The sequence below is a fragment of the Ailuropoda melanoleuca genome, chromosome 7 (genome assembly GCF_002007445.2).
Source record: "Ailuropoda melanoleuca isolate Jingjing chromosome 7, ASM200744v2, whole genome shotgun sequence".
Classification (NCBI taxonomy): domain Eukaryota; kingdom Metazoa; phylum Chordata; class Mammalia; order Carnivora; family Ursidae; genus Ailuropoda; species Ailuropoda melanoleuca.
Window position 1 is genome coordinate 76,287,808 of NC_048224.1, and position 17,128 is coordinate 76,304,935.

The following is a 17,128-nucleotide window of genomic DNA, read 5'->3' on the forward strand; positions in this document are numbered from 1 at the left end:
TTGAGGGATATTTTTGGACATCACAGTTTATTGCTCTATCTTGGAAGGTACTGGATAAACACAGCTGAAAATTCTTGTTCTTTGGGCTCCCCCTTTCTAGGATATATGTAGACTATACCATCTGCCCTGCCAATTTTTTCTTACACTAATCATCTTTATTGTCAGATCTAGATACTGCTTCCAAATTTCCACAGCATGTATTATTCCTTTCCTCTACGCTCCAACTGCTCCCTGTTTATATATCTATGTTCCCCATGGTGAAATAAACACTAATTATGCTGCACCATAACTATTTGTTTACCGTCTCATTGCCTAGAACAAAAAGCTCCTTGAGGGCAGGAATCATGTTTAATTGCTGTTCCATACCTAGCTACTGCCTGGTATAAAATGGATGTTCAAAAAATATTTGTAAAATGAGAGAATGAATAGTAGACTGGCTACTCTCATGTATGAAGGGATCCACTTTGCACCATCTGAGGATATTATGCTAAGGTTATACATTTTGGGATGCTTCTCAAACTGGACTTACTTGATCCTTTTGTCATCTTCCCTGGAACTATGGGCTAAAATGTCACAAATTGCCCACCAGCCCCACCATCTGTTCCTCATCTTACTATATAGTTATTTTCTGAAATTAAAATCTATAGAATGGCAGTGGTATGCCCACGAAAAGGCAAAATATGTCCCTAAAAGGACCTCTGTCCTTAAAAAGGGGGGGGCTTCTATTTTTTCATCTCTTTTTTAGCCCTATGCTGAAAATCAACTTGATTTCATACAAATTAATGAAAACTGAAAAGTTTTGAACAGGAGGTTAATTACTAGCTACCATAAGCAAATGTAATAGAAGTAATAACAGCTTCTGAAATGCCAGGTAATTGCTGGCAAACAGAAAAGATTGTCTTTGAATTGTAATTTGGAGGGGAGAGAAATTGATTTTAATAGGACTGTTGAGTTTTCAAAATTCCTAGCAAAGAATTCAGCTGTCATCCTTATTATGGAAATTAATCCCAGTGTCAAATGTAGCTGAGTACTGAATATCAGGCAAAGTGCTGACCAAGTAATTTTTAAGCTAAGAAAGTGTTATATCAGTGTGTAAGTTTCCCCAAATATTTTAGACATTAAAGATATATTTATAATTAAATGTATGGTTCACTTCTCAAGATATTAACATTCAGACATTCAAAACTGACTTAACTTTGAGTTCTAATCCTGATTTTGCTATAATAGCAAAATTAAAACTGTGTATTTCACTATAACTGCATAGCTTATGAGAAAGTCTGTTCTATTTTTCTAAATTATAAGGCTGTTTTTTGTTTAAATTTTTAATGAAAATTGTGCACCCATTTATCAGTTGGGTTTTTTTTATGCCATGAATCATTATGATGAAGCACAGTTGGAAGGCAGGCAGGCAGGGACAAAGACACGCCCGCCCCCCCTTTTGCCCCAAGAGGAAACCACCCTTAAAAGGATTTTACACCAACCTGGAAGGAGCCCTCCACCCTTTACCTGATGATAGGCAGATGACAAAAACCTGATTGGATGACAGGCGCAGGAACGGTTAATCTGATTAAAACAGCCCACTAATAAGTTCATAAAACCCCCTAAACTTAGAAACTGCAGTGGGAACCCTCTCGGGTCCCCACCCTCCTTCGGAGCTTTGTTCTATCACTTTGCTATTGCTCAATAAACCTTGCTTTGCTGCCCACCACTCTGTCTGGTCAACCTCTTCATTCTTTGAAGCTGCTTGACCAAGAACCTCGGGCACCGAGGGAGAAAAAAAATCTGGTAACAATTACTTGTTCAAATACTTAGTGAAGATTTAAGTCAAGAAAGCCATAATATTGTACAAGTTATACAAATACTTGGATTTACATGCATACACATAAAATATATATATGAATATTAGTTCATCTGAATTATTCCATAATTTAAGATGTGACCGGAGCACTACAATTAATACTTAATTCTAAGGCAGCACAATAAAAACATAAGCCACTATCACTTCCTTTTGCCAAGTTTAACAAAGTGGAAGGAGAGGATGGTAAAAGGTAATGATAATAATAATTCATATGTATAAGGGAAAAGGATTATGAAATAATCTGAGGATCTCACCTTGTTAAAATTTTCTTTTTTAAAGGCAGTTTTCAGACTCAAGACAGCTGACCGACACTAGACACCCTAGTAGCCTGGTCTTCTCCTCCGGACTAGGTTAGGGTTGAGAACACCCAACTTCAACAAGCCGCCTCTGCTGCCTCTCCAGGAGCCCAGCGCTACCCTCTCCCCGCTCAAGCCTCAATCCCAGAAAAGTGGATCAAAACCACAGGCTGCAGGAACAAACATTGTATAACTCCTTTGTTTTGGAAGAAAGGCAGAGTGAGGTTTTTGGTCATTTTTTTTGTCGAGGAAATCAGATCAAAAAAGATGCACGTAAGTTCAGGTCATGTGAGTGCAGAGAATTCTTGAACCCGCCAAAGCCATCAAGACTCTAGGCAAGACATGCTCTCTCCCTGACAGAGTTCACGGCTTGAGGCCTTCAGTGTCCCCAGAAATCACAACAGTGCCGCCAGGTGGGGGAGGGCTCTGGGGAGGGCTTCCAAAACCCGCGCAAGGGGAGGGCAGAAAGGCCCTTTTCCTCAACCAGGTAGAGGCACCTCGCAAAGTGGAGCATTTTGTCCCTGCCCGCACCTGACTCATCCATGGCCTCAATCAAGATGCTATTAGGGATCCTGTGTTGCCTTCATTTTCAAAGGTACAGGAGGACTTCCAGGGTGCAAGGGGGTTGCTGCCTCCCAATGAAGGAAAGTTGGTGATAAACGTGATAAAAATTAGTTTCATAATAAGCAAGATCACTTTCTGTGCTCCTCGTGCACTCCGCACTGATTTCCAAGATGCTTCCCAACTTCCTCAACAGCTGACTGGATCAAATGCTTTCATCCGCACTTCCTGTAGAATATTTCAAATTTCCCATTAAAATAATGCATACCCAGCTCGCAAATGAAGAACACTTGAAAGATTTTTTTTTTTGGTAAGATTAACAACCATTTCCAATCAAAATAAGGAAGAAGGCGATAACCATTTCTTAAAGTGGGCATTTAAATGGCCTTTGGCGGGGGATCTGCTTTAGAAATTTAGGGATGCGTGTTTTAAACTAAAAAACAAAATGAAAGCAGCAATACTATATATGCAATGTGTTTGTGTGTACACACACATAAGTAAAATAATAATAAAGATTTTACCTATTTTGCCAGTTGCCAGTCACATCTGTAGGGTGCGAGAGCTCCCTGGTTTCAAGGACCCTGTCCTCCCTTCCTGCGTGAGGGCCCCTTCCCCTTATTCCCACCTCTCCCCTTATATGAGGCCCTCTGCTTTCTCCATACTTCGCCTTGGGCTTCCGGTTCCAGGGATTTCCCTTCCCACGTGGCCAGGCCCCCTGCCCAGCCCCCACTTCCGAGTCCCCCTCAACGTCCCAGGCCCCAGTGCTGCCGCCTGTGTTCCTTCCTCTTCCTGGGCCACTATCTCGCTGTTCCTAGACCCGCTTCACGCCGTGCCTGCTGGAACCCATACGGGAATACCTCTTGTGGGGACTGCGCGCATCACGTGCGACCCTAAAACCCCCCAACCTCTCTCGCCCGGCCGGGCCACATGCACTGGAATCGGGTCGGCCAGGTGCGGCCTCTGGTGCACAAGGATCCAAAATGACCGAAGGCAAGCCGCCACCATGGATTAGGAGGCCCTGGCTCAAACCTGGGCCAACCCGCTGCTTCTCGGCCTCTCTCTGGGAGGAAGTGTAGGTGTGTGAGCCGGGGACCGGGAGCGAGCCGCGCCCTCAGGCGGGCGCGGTCAGGGCGCCGCGGCCTGCGCAGCCCCGAGGGCCCCGCGTCGCTCTCCCGAGCCAAGGTTCTCAGGAGCGGGCCGGGGAAAAGACGTTAGCGGGAGGAGTTAGCGGCTGTTGGGAGAACGGGTTTACGGAAGCAGTCCCTTCCAAAACCCCAGCCATCGCGGGGTAGGACACCTTCTTCCCTCCCAGGCCCGGGGCGCCCGCCTGAAGGGGCGCGTGTGCCGACGGCGACGGCTTGCCCCGGCACGCCCGGACTGGGCCGCGCTGCGGGATCCCGGGGCCGCCGCCCGTTGGCCCCTCCCGGCCCTAAACCCCCAGGGGTCGCTGCGCGTCCGCCCGGAGCGTGTCAGGTGAGGAGGTCGTCATGGCGATGCGGCCCCGGGGCGCGCACGTCCGCTGCGGTTGGCATGGAAGCGGCCTCCGCGAGGCCCGGGAGCGCCGCTGATTGGCTGATTCAACAGACGCGGGGGGGGGGGTTGAAAGTAATTAGTGCTGAGCGCCGTGGCCGCCGCGGCTAGCAGCCCGGTGCCCCCGCTGGAATCTATTAACACCTTGGTCCCCTCTCGCCCCGCCCCGCCCCCGCCCCGCCCCTCCGGCGGCCCCTCATTCCCAATCCTCGTGTGCACTTGCTAATTGTTCAAGACTTATATAAAGATATAAGGCTGAGAAGAGCGAGGCGTGCTGTGGGTTCCAAGCAGGTTTTGGGGCCTTCTGTCTGGTGGAAGGAGGGGCGCGGAGGAGAACCCTGCTTGTCATTTGGGAAGGGGACGTACTTTCCCCGCAGTGATGTATCCTGGATCTTTTGTTTGCAGGGAGGTGGGGGGAGCGGTGAGGGTAGGAGATGTAAGATGAGCATGGCAGTCGGGAAAGACTCGGGCTTGCAGTTTTAGACTCCCAGTTAACGCGGGTCTTAGGATCCTTGGTTGGAGGTTTGTCAGGATTAATCTCTTCCTCCGGCTTCAACCAGGTCTTGGAAGAAAGCTTTGAGAGATTCAAATCACTGTTTTGGTTCAAAGGAGCTTTGATCGCTTGCGCCAAGGCTCATGCCCTTCCTCGCAACCCTAATAATACAGAGAAGGTCGTATGCCTTCGTTCTCTCTCTCTCCTAGAGACTCACTGCAGGCTTGGAGCCCATGGTGGAAGAGGTTGACTAACCGCTTGTCTGTTTCTCCTTCCGTGATTAGCTCCATTCTGTGGAGACTGAGGGCATGCATTGCAGCAGCTCCAAGAGCGGAGGCGCCCTAGCTCCAGTGCCTCGAGGTCCTGATGCCTGTCAGATGATAACCAGAGCCCAGCTCGGCCAGGATCCCCCACAGAGAACCGTGCTAGGGGTGCTAACTGAGAATGGGCAGTACAGGAGGACCTGTGGCCAGGTAATGACAGAACTGCTGTGGAGGCTGGTTGTTGAGGAGGGCTGTCACCGTGGGAGGGGGGTTTCTTTTGGAGTTTTACCTATAAATACCCTTGAGTATTCCAGCCTTGGAATCTGGACTATAGGGACACTGGTTTTGTTAAAGATCACTTTGGTCCCTTTTCCTGCTGGAAATAGTGAATAATTTTCTTTATTATTTTTTTCCAATAGCAAGGAAATAGGTCTAGGAATTGTCTCAATTAAGTATATGTAAAGCTATTTAAGTGCTGGGCTAAGAGGAAGTATTAATGTACCAAAATAAACTATGGAACTGGGGTTCCTCCAGATCAGAGTGGTGTTCAGACTGATCTTGACTGTGCCTGAGGCAAACCTGAATAATCTTTGCTATGTTCATTGGAGATGATGTTAGAATCCAGATTGGATAAGGCTAGACTAAATCACTTCCAAAAGTATGCTTTGAAAGTAGAAATCTCCCCAGGACTGAACAAAGGCAGTTGGGCAAATTGATCATGGGCCATTAGATATTAGTTGCTTATGCTTAACTGATCATAGGTACCTCCCTAAACAGATTGGAAACAAATCAGCCACTTAAAAATGCAAACGAGGGGTTTGGATCCTTAAGAATGAATTTTGGGATAGAAAAAACTTCCCTGAGTCTGTTATTAGACAAGCCTATCATAACGATGCCTTAAGTTTATATTTCACATCTGTAGTGGAATGATGCTGGCAGTAGTATAGTGAAGTAGGTAGGCCAGGAATTCTTACCATTTAATAGGTGAGAAAATTTTAGAGGTTTAGGAAAGGTAAAAAAAAAAAAAATATATATATATATATATATATTTATATAAATACACACACCATACACCATAGAGGCCCTTCAGTGGATTAGAAGCCCTTCATCCACTGACTACCTATGCCTTTTGGTGGCACCTGATTAGTGGGGGAAAAATACCCAAAGTGCTCTGTTCAAAGTTTTGGGAAAAAACTTAAATGAAAGAGGTTTTAACAAACAATGTGCTTAGCCGTATTTACTTTTTTAAACTGAAAGACTGAAACCTGGTTCTTACAAATCGTCAGTTCTGCCTATGCTGCCCAGGCTTTCTTGAAATTCATAACGATTAGTTAACCTCTTATGTTGCCTAGCACTACTTCTGCATTTCCCTGCTCTATTCCTCTACAACCTCCTCAGAAATCTGCTTTCTAGATTTCTTTTTCATCTTCCCAAACCTCTACCTCCATTCTTACTCTCATGACTTTGTTAACCTATTTTCGTAGAAATGTAGAAGCAACCAGGAGAGAATTTCCACATGTACCCACATGTCATATACTCTGCCATCCCCATCTTGCTACAGGACTTATGTGTCCCTGCTGTTATGCAAGGTGAACCCCCCCCCCCACCTGTGCAGTACACCTTATGCCTTCTTGCCTCTTCAAGGATGTCATTTCCGGCAACTCTCCTTTTTCTCCTCAGTCTTGCATACTAAGTCAAACTCATAAGCATGCAAATGTATTGTATTTTTTTTCCATCTTAAAAACCTTTCAACTACAAAGCTCTTTGCAGTGACTCTCCATTTTATAGCAATAATTCGAGAGTTTATCTGTCCCGTTTGACTATAAGCTCCCTCAGGATGAGGATTGGGATGTCAGGTTCACTACTGTATTCTCAGTGCTTACAACAGTGTCTGGCCAGGGTAGCCTGCAAGTATTTGTTGAATGAATACTCTCTAATTCTTCTCTTTGTCTTAGTCCTTTCCTTACTTGACTGATCCAGCAGCATTTGACACAGTTGATTATCCTTTATTCCTTGAAATAATTTCTTCTCACTCAGCCTGGAGAACACCACTCTCTCCTGGTTTTCCACCAACCTCATTGGACATTCCACCTCAATATCTAAAAGAGTGCTCTAGGGCATGGTATTTGATCTGAATCTGCACTCACTCCCTTAGCAAACTCTCAAGCCTCTGGCATTAAATATCATCTGTCTGTTGATGACTCATACTTTTATCTCTGGTCTGGACCTCTTAGCTATATTACAGGCACCCATATTCGGCAGCCTACTTAACATCTCCCTTTGGACCTTACAATAGGCATCTCAAATTTGTGCAAAACCGAACACTAACCCTAGCCCCAAACAGCTGTTCCCAAAGTCTTCCTCATCTCAGTAAGTGGAATATGCATCCTATTATTCAGCCCAAAAACCTTTGTCATCTTTGACTTTTTTTCTCCCACCCCACATCTGATTTGCTATGGGCTCTATATTTTAAATTGTCTAGAATCTCTTCACTTCTCAGACTTTACTACTACTACACTAGTTCAAATCGCTATTGTGTCTCACCGTGAATTTGCAAGTTTCATCTTACTTGTTCAGTACATATACACAACCAGGGTGATCATATTAAAACAAATCGGGGGCACCTGGGTGGCTCAGTCGTTAAGCGTCTGCCTTCAGCTTAGGGCGTGATCCCAGTGTTCTGGGATCGAGCCCCACATCAGGCTCCTCCGCTGGGAGCCTGCTTCTCCCTCTCCTACTCCCCTTGCTTGTGTTCCCTCTCTCACTGGCTGTCTCTCTCTCTGTCAAATAAATAAATAAAAATCTAAAAAATAAATAAATAAATAAATAATAAAACATAAATCGGATCAGACCACTCCTCCTCCATGGCTGCTTCAGTGGCTTCCCACCTCTGAGTAATAGACAGTCTTAAATGGTCTATGGTAAGGCCTACCTGATCTGGCTTCTCTTTTCTTTCTGACTTTGTGACCTATACCCCTCTCTTTCTCATTCTATCATCTTTACTCCTTGCTCGTCTCTAAGACACGCTTGAACATCAGGGCATTTACCCATGCCATTCCCTCTGTTCAGAATGCTCTTACCCCCCTATCTGTGTGACTTACTCCCTTACCTCATTTCGCATCTTTGCTCACATCTAACCTCTTCATTAAGGCCCTCCCTGGCCATACTGTTTAAAATGGCAAGGACTTTCTTTTCCTTGTGTTATTCTCCTCCAAAGCACTGAACACAACATCTGAGGTAACATGTCTTGTCTTATTTGTCTTCCCCAGCACCCCGAGCTAGAATGTGAACTCCATGAAGGCAACCCTTCTTGAATGTTTTGTTCATGGCTAAATTCTGAGCACCTAGAACAGTGTCTGGTGCATAACAGATGCTCAGTAAATATTTAATGAATATACGTCTCAATCCCTGTACATATATCTTTGAAGTAAAAGTCAAACTTGGTAGTGACTTGGAATCATGGTTCCAGTAACGTGTGATTTTGGTTCTTTATATATTCCCTGTTACTTATTTTTTTTTCTAGTGTTACCAAAAAGAATTTTTTCTTGGGGCTCCTGGGTGGCTCAGTTGGTTAGGTGTCTGCCTTTGGCTCAGGTCATGATCCCAGGGTCCTGGGATTGAGCTCCGCATTGGGCTCCCTGCTCAGCAAGGAGACTGCTTCTCCCCCTCCTCCCTGCTCATGCTCTGGCTCACTCTCTCCCTCTCTCAAATAAATAAATAAAATCTTAATTAAAAAAAATTTTTTTTCTTACTAGACAGAAGTTAAATATTTAACTGGCTAGATAGAAGGGAAAACACATACTAACTTGAAAGTAGCTTCAAAAGTAAACAACAAGATTAATTATTAACAGTCAAATATTACTATAGTAGCCAGACCTAACATTTGCATAAATATAACTCAGACTCATAAACTTTGCCCACCTGCCCTGGTTCAGCTGACCGTCAGGCTGTCTGCCATGACTCACCTTAATGTGCTTATTCACGGAGGGGGTTGCACATAGTTATTCCCACTGCTAATGCTATAGGAATAAATAGAAGGGAGAGAGATTGAGAAGTAGATTTCCCCAAGGGTAATTACATTATGTCATACAAGAGATGCTACGGCTTAGTAAGAGCAGTTAGTAGTCTGAGTTTCTAAAACAATCACGTTTCTAAATATCTGGGTATAAAATGGGAATTTTATAAAGGCGCTTACTGACTAAAAGCTATTTAAGGAGGAAGACTATAGGAACTCAGTTCTGTGTGTCAAGAGCTTTGCTGGGTACTTACAAAATCCTGTAAGGCTAGAAGTATGAAAGCCAATTAACAATCTCCCCTCCTCCCCCCGCCATACCTATTTCATTTTGGAGGAAAGCTACTGTTTCTCTTTTTTCTGTAATCTTGAGTTCCCTTTGATAAATATGTGAGAAAGATGACAAATTATAGGTAGCTCTTTTCCCAAATGTCAGATGTAGAGAAAGATAAGGGAGAAGTCATACTTCAGAAGCTTCATTTTCTGAAATTAAATTGCAGACCTTGATGTTTCAATTTAAGCCTGTTCTCATCTTCCCAGCCTGCTGGTTTGAGTCACAGAGGCTTATATCACCTATACGGTCTTTGGGGTGGCCTCTAACAAAAAACTTAACCTTCTTCTAGGGGATCACAACAATCAGGTGTTTCTCTGGATCAGAAAATGTCTTCCCTCCAGCTGGAAAGAAAGTGCTCTCTGACTGCACGGTCCAGGTGCCAGCCAAGCAAGGATTTGACATCTACATGGATGAGCCTGATCAGGGGGACAGAGACAGCTGCACAGGGAAAGAGGAGATGGCATTTGAGGATGTGTATGAGGTAGACACCAGCACACTCAAGTCAGACCTTCACTTCCTGCTGGATTTTAACACAGGTAATCTGACTCATCTGTGGCCGACAATACCCTATACCCATAATCGCCTGCAGCATTCAATAGCATGTAACTAGCAGGAGAAAACCATGAAGTAATGACTTATTTTCACAACTGCCTGTGGAGGGTTAGTGGATGGAATGAATTTTTAAATTGAATGTCTTACCTGATAACGTTGAACCCCCGCAGTTTCTCCAATGGTGGTAGATTCATCTCTCCATTCCCAGTCTGAAGATGCATCAGATTTTGGTACAGATGTGATAAACATGACTGAATATGCTGAAGAAATTCATCAGTACCTTAGAGAAGCTGAAGTGAGTTTTCCCAAATTCTATTTCAAATTCCAGCACTCAAAACACTTAATACTAAGATAGTTATAAACTCTTGGCCAAAACCACTAGTGAATAGCATTCTTATGACATCTAAACATTGGAATATCTATGAAAAATAATAGTTATGGGATGCCTGGGTGGCTCAGTCAGTTGGGCATCCAACTCTTGATTTCCGCTCAGGTCATGATCTCAGGGTCCTGGGATCGAGCCCCGCATCAGGCTCCTCGCTCAGTGGGGAGTCTGCTGGGGACTCTCTCTTTTGCAATCTCTCTCAAATAAATAAATAAATCTCAAAAAAAAATAATAGTTGTGAGAAAAGGAGCAATTACTTGGACTATTTCTCCATGACTCAAAGGTTTTATACCTTAAGTATAGGAATAACCCATACTGCTATTTTCTCCCACCTCCTTTATTTGTTATTTGTTACCTGATCGTATTACAGAACCAGAATTTCGTACTTTCTTCCACATAGTAAAGATGTACTTGGCTCTTGATCAGTTTCTTCCTAACCTTTGCTCACGAGATTCTTTTTTAAATAGCAACTGTACTGTGAAGTGATCTTTCTGATATAGCAACTATTTAAGTATCAGAACTCTTTTCCCAAACAGATAAGACACAGGCCCAAAGCACACTACATGAGGAAGCAACCAGATATCACGGAAGGCATGAGAATGATTCTGGTGGACTGGCTTGTTGAGGTCGGTGAAGAGTATAAGCTTCGAGCAGAGACTCTCTATCTGGCTGTCAACTTCCTGGACAGGTTTCTTTCATGCATGTCTGTTCTGAGAGGGAAATTGCAGCTTGTAGGAACAGCAGCTATTCTTCTGGCTTCGTAAGTGTTCTTTCAGCTTAAATAATGTCAAACTGCAGACTGTCAAAACACTTGATTTTCTTTCCCATTTATTGAAGAAATGCAATGCTCAATAATTAAAGCTTATTCATGCATCCCTTGATAAAATATCATCATTTTTGCAGTATTTACTGAGAAACTGAATCTTAACACATGTTCACTCTTCATTTCAGATGTTTAAGATTTATAGCAACAAATTCAATATCATGACTGAGACAGCCATCAGCTCAAATTCAAAATCCAATTTAACTATTTTGTAGTGTGGTCTTTTGACTGCATTCTAATACAAAAAGATTTTGGTTATGTAAAAGATTTTGGTTATACAAAAGCCATCTTCACGATCTAGCAAATGTCCTGTAATAACACAGTTTATTTGGCTACAGTGAATAGATTATCATTGTGTACAAAAAAGAGCTGGCTTAGGCCTGAACTGCCTTAAATTCAGTGACCTGTTGGTGGATGGCAGTTTCTTCAGTTCTTCTTGTCACAGACATTTTAGTCATTAATGCCTAGAAACTTGCCAACTACAGAAAGCGGAAACAGAAGCAAAAGCAAAAAAGTTGGTAACAATGAAATTATATCATTATCTTACTCTTGGATCCATAGCATCATTTGCTAATTCAATAGAGATTTCTGAACAAGATCTTTTTATTTTTATTATTTATTTATTTTGAACATGATCTTTCTAAAGCTCTAAGAAGGAGTTGTTGTTTTATGATTGTGTTCAATATAACATTCTTTTCCACAAGATGAATGGAGTCAATAGAATTAAGGTGAATTTATGTGTGTGTCTGTCATTCAGAATCTTTCAGCATATGAGAGGCCAAAACCTAACCTAAAATTCAGTTGGAAATTGTTTCTGTTACTACTGCTAGCAGTAAGTACAACATATCCTTATAATACTCATGGTCTTGGTTTGGCACCAAGCTCCTAATATTTTCAAGGCCAGTAGCATTTAGTGATATTTAAGTGGATATGTGGATACGAAGTAAAGAAGTCTGCAAAGGCATGCAAAAGGCTGGTTGTGATAGCACAGGACGGAGCGCTACACGTTCCAAGCTTTACTTCCAAAACCTCTTTACGTTTCATAGGAAATATGAAGAAATATACCCACCTGAAGTAGACGAGTTTGTCTACATAACTGATGATACTTACACAAAACGCCAACTGCTAAGAATGGAACACTTGCTCCTGAAAGTTCTGGCGTTTGATCTCACAGTGCCAACCACCAACCAGTTTCTCCTTCAGTACTTAAGGAGACAAGGAGTGTGCGTCAGAACTGAGAATCTGGCCAAGGTATGCCACGTGACTTCTGGGAACTTGGGAGCCAAGGAGATAAAAAGTAGCCTTTCCCGATCATACTTCCGTTTTTCCTGCCTTTTCAGTTCTTTGTCTTGGGTCCAGAAAACCTTTTTAGTAATGGAAGAGAGCTAATTTTAGGATCATGATTTCTGGTTATGAGACAATACTATTGCTCATGTTTGGTAGGCATGAGTTGTCTATCACCCAACTTTTAAAAGAAATTTAAGTTTGGAAATTGTTCCCTTGTCAAATACAGCCCACGTGCAGGCAACACCTCTTCTTAGTTTACAGAATGGGAACAGAGTAAATGCAGTTTGATGTGGCCCAGTCTTACTCTAACATATTAAGTAATAATAATAAAGCCTTATTTGGTCATCTGGGGTTATAGTACTGAAGGCACCGAAGTATTGGTTTGGAAAACTTGGTGTCCAGCCACTGTGATCTCGTATATCTGGTATGTATATGCTACTCAAAGAGTAATAAAGATGTACGTATAAATTTCCCAATGTGTTTCTTCTAATCTCACAGGTACTGTTCTAGCCTCTGAACTACGTGCATTTGCCTGACAAATTAATAGTTTCAATGTGGTCATAGTTTTGCCATTGGCCAAAGACTCTAATCCCACTCCAGTGGTCAGAACAATGGTACTTTACGTGACTAGCATACACCTGTACTACTAGTATAAGATAAGAAAAGTAACCTCTCATATATACTGTGCAGGTGGACCAAATCCTTGTATATTACTGCAGCATAAACGTTATTCCAGTTATGGACAGGCATAGCAATTATTAACCCAGTGAATAATTTTGAGCATCTGTTTCTGTCTGCTCAGGATGAACAAAAATAAGACAATTTCTTCCCTTGACATTTTTAGGTTGACTTGTAACCTTAGTCAAATTTCTAATTCCACTGGGATTTTCTCTCTTGTGCTTAGTATGTAGCAGAACTGAGTCTACTTGAAGCTGACCCATTCTTGAAATATCTTCCTTCATTGGTAGCTGCAGCAGCTTATTGCCTGGCAAACTATACTGTGAACAGGCACTTCTGGGTAAGATTCTAACTACTTCTTCCTAGATGAAATTCCAGGCTCATCTAAGAATCTGTTCAGTAACTCTCAAGGCTTAGAATTGGTGGGCTTCTTATGACGGGAAGTTAGTTTGACAAGGAACTGGTTGTCTTGCCAGCAGATGACAACATACCGCTGACTCTTGCAGGTCAGCCTTTATGGCTTTGACTCAATGGCTTTGAGTAGAGATTGCAGAAAGTCAAGGAGCAGGCCTGGAAACCTCAATGCCCACCTCATGAGGGGAGTGCTTTTGCGGTGCAAGCATTGAACACTTCAGACAAACGTTGCTGACTTTTGTCCTCTGTGTGTAAAACAACCTGGATCCAATTAGGATGGTCAGAAGGTTGCATCAAGTTTTCAGGGAAACAGGGCAGTTAGTGCTGCCTCTTGGTCCAAGAAGCAAGATTGGAAATGGGCCCCTCGATTTGGTTCTGAAGGCTCACTTTTATGCTAAAAGAAGTGGTTTACCTACTTTTATTTTCTAGAGTACTTATTTATTATTCTGCATTCACTTTCATATATAAGGTGTAAATAAGGTGTTTGGGTAAATAGAGGCTCTTTAGGGACCAGTAGAAATCCTGCTCATGAGGGAATTGGTAAAAGTAACCTGCCTCCAAACTGAGCATTATAAGTATACAATACGAGCAAATGGAGAACTCCGGCTGTTCTTCCTAATATTTTATTTCTAAAGTCACTGAAGGAGGATTACAGTTTCTTTTGAGATGAATGTGAATACTTCCTAAGTAATTAATTTCCTTTATTTCAAGTTTTTATCTTCAGCTTTCTGATATAAAGTTATATGATGCAGTTTTTTTCTTTTGTCTTGATTAGCCAGAAACCCTTGCTGCATTTACAGGCTATTCATTAAATGAAATTGTGCCTTGCCTGAGTGAGCTACATAAAGCATGCCTTGATATACCCCATCGACCTCAACAAGCAATTAGGGAGAAGTATAAGGCTTCAAAGTAAGTTTATGAAATTTTCTTATCTAGGCTTACTAATTTAAAGCTTTAATAGGTTATAGTCATGTCAGAACTAAAAATAGAACAAATCGGAAATCTTGTGCTAGGCTTGCATGTTAAATCAGGAAAATCAATGTAGAGAGGTCTAGATTTATAATTTGTCAGCTTGGAGTACATACAGTCAGAAAGCTTTCTCCCTTTCTGTTGAAACGCCTGGAAAGTTCCATGGCCTAGAATTTTACAAAACTGACGTCCTTTGGGTCTCATTTCAGGTACATGCACGTGTCTCTGATGGAACCACCTGCTGTTCTCCCTCTGCAATAAGTTTCCTATGCAGGCACTTTCAGAACTTCACCTCCGGATCAGCCGAATTCGTCTTAACTTTTATAGGTTTCTGCAAGTTAGGTCAACTAGTGTTGCTACAAGATAGATGCCATATTTTTAAAAATGGAAATGTAGTTAGTTCGTCTTAGACTTTAGTAGCTTGTAATATCATCTAACCTTTTTTAAAGAATAAACAAACAACTTGCCTTGTGACCATGTGTTAGACTTATTTACTAATTAGGATGGCCCATATGCTCGCCTGGAATTTTAGTGGGGAGCATTATAAATGCCATCTCTATTTCAATAGTTCTCCAAAGTTGGTTTCATAAATCTGGCATGCTATTAGGATTAAGTGTTTTGAGGAATTCAGAGATTTTTGTTGTTTGGTGAGTGACCTCCCCTGAGACTTTTTCCTTCCTATCGCTTTACTCTTCACGCAGCTCTCCATAAATTGGCAAAGGAAGGAACTCTAAGCTTAGACTCATTGGTGCAGGGATATAAACAGGCCCTTGGCAGCATAACAGGCATGCTGTGCGTTTGCCACAACATTGCCCCCTCCTCAGGAGGCAGTGGGAGAGGGCAATTCTGGCCAAGACTTTCGTGGTAGAAGTGCTGTTTGTCCCTTTCGGGCCTTAAAGATTTGAGGGACCTGGTTGGGGACGCTTCCTCTCATTCTCTGCCAGTTAACATGGGCCAATCACCTCCCTGGGAAACATGGCTGTCTCAAACTGCAGTTTGGATCCTGACAAAGTAACCATTTCTTTTACTAGCAATATTCTTGTTTTGGAATGTTTTACTTCAGCTGGAAGGGACCTGAGAAATAGTCCTTCATTATGAATTATATTGCAAAGGAGGATTTTGCTGCTAACCTGGATCCAAAATGTAACCTTGACTTTAGGTCACAAAACCGCTCTACAAAATCACAAAACCAGGACATAGAGGGCTGAACCTATAATTCTTATGTTCTTTGCTGCCAGCGATTTGTACATACTTATTCCCACCCCCCAACACACCCATCCACCAATTGCAAAGACCTGGTCCTCAGCTTTGACTTGCTTGTCTTATTTTGTGTCCCTGAAATACTTTATTTAGAACTAGAATGTAATTGTTGCCTATGGACCTCCCAGCCTGCTTGAGACAGAATAGCAGCCTTCATTGTCTCCTTCCTTTCATCCCACTCTTTTTCTTCCTGGAATCTGGTGTTGAATCACACATGGTTTTTATACTTCATAAGAATGTATCCATAAACATTAATGCTTGCTTTAGAAATTTAATGGTTGTTGACTATCTTGCATATCCTTTGTGTTATATGTTTTAGGCAGCACTGCATTTCGAGATTATCTGTATTGAGTAAGTTGAATCCTCGTTATTTATATTATTGTGGAATGTTAAATGAATATACCCTGATTTATTTGTTCTCTTGATGTTCTCACATCTTTCTCCCTGCCCCTCCCCTCATACTACTTGCCAGCCAGTGTAGGAAGCTGGTTGGGACAGGGCTGTGGATGTGGGAGAGCCCCACCTGTCTGCCTCTGTGGTCTCTTTGGTCTGTGGCTTCAGGCAGATTCAGGCCTTCCCAAGGAACTCATACATGGCCACAAATTGAGGGGCCCTTGATGAAGTGGGCCATGAGAAGGACGATGGGGAGCAGTATTTGCCCACCCATTATCAGGAACCCAAGAAAGAGGTTAAATATACCCCAGCTAGTGGTGTTTCCGTCATCTCAGTAAGCTTTCACCACCAGAGAGTTAAAACATCTAGACCTGATTTACCACTAAAACCTTGAAATTGAAGCCCACACTGTTTGGCCGAGAGTGCCCTTGCCAAGGCTGCTTTCTGGATTTCCGTTTCATGTGTCCAGATTGGAGGGATGGGATCTACTCCGTGAGGCTCCTGGCTATGACTCCATTTAGCCTCTTGCCTGCTGGGGAAGGCCCAACATGGAAAACCCAAAGTCCCCTGTTACAGTTTTTACTTCAGGGAGGACATTCCCTTAGAAATCATAACTTTTATTAGTGATTGTTGGACTTGATGGTATTCTTAAACAATTGAATGGCCAATCTTAATTAATGAGCATATGATGGAGGAGGTGCAAGTGGAAAAGCATGAAGGAAACGGGCAATGGGAAGGAGACATGCATAAGTTAAAACAAGTCAAACCAGGATCTGCGGATGGAGAGTCTGTCATGAGGAAGAGGCTTACTGGGGCAGGCAGCTGGCTGTCTGAACCCATGGCCCCATTCACCTGGATAGGTGTTCACCCAGGCTATACATTTGCTTCTCCTTAGTTGTCTCCTTGCCTTCACTTTGACTAGATTTCCTGCTTGCATCAGTCAAGATATTATTATTATTTGCATCAAGTTATTTGCTACCTTTAAACTTGATCAACTAGGTAACTGGTGTGGCTATTCAC

The 17,128-nt window shown here is 42.6% G+C and overlaps 1 protein-coding gene across 4 annotated transcripts; it reads left to right on the forward strand.

Moving 5' to 3' along the window:
• The first annotated feature begins 3,709 nt into the window (after nt 1–3,709).
• Nucleotides 3,710–16,113, forward strand: CCNA1 (cyclin A1). Of its 4 annotated transcripts, none has more exons than XM_019809489.2 (9): nt 3,710–3,791; nt 5,023–5,211; nt 9,637–9,883; nt 10,070–10,194; nt 10,821–11,044; nt 12,154–12,358; nt 13,299–13,412; nt 14,262–14,395; nt 14,665–16,113. In XM_019809489.2, exons 2-9 carry the CDS (start codon nt 5,047–5,049, stop codon nt 14,714–14,716), a joined length of 1,266 nt encoding a protein of 421 aa, XP_019665048.1. In that variant the 5' UTR covers nt 3,710–3,791; nt 5,023–5,046; the 3' UTR covers nt 14,717–16,113. The 4 variants fall into 4 exon arrangements, with proteins under 4 accessions (XP_019665048.1, XP_011235020.1, XP_019665049.1 ...); XM_011236718.3 differs by lacking the exon at nt 3,710–3,791 and adding an exon at nt 3,931–4,188; XM_019809490.2 differs by lacking the exon at nt 3,710–3,791 and adding an exon at nt 4,430–4,521.
• Nucleotides 16,114–17,128: the final 1,015 nt, after the last annotated feature.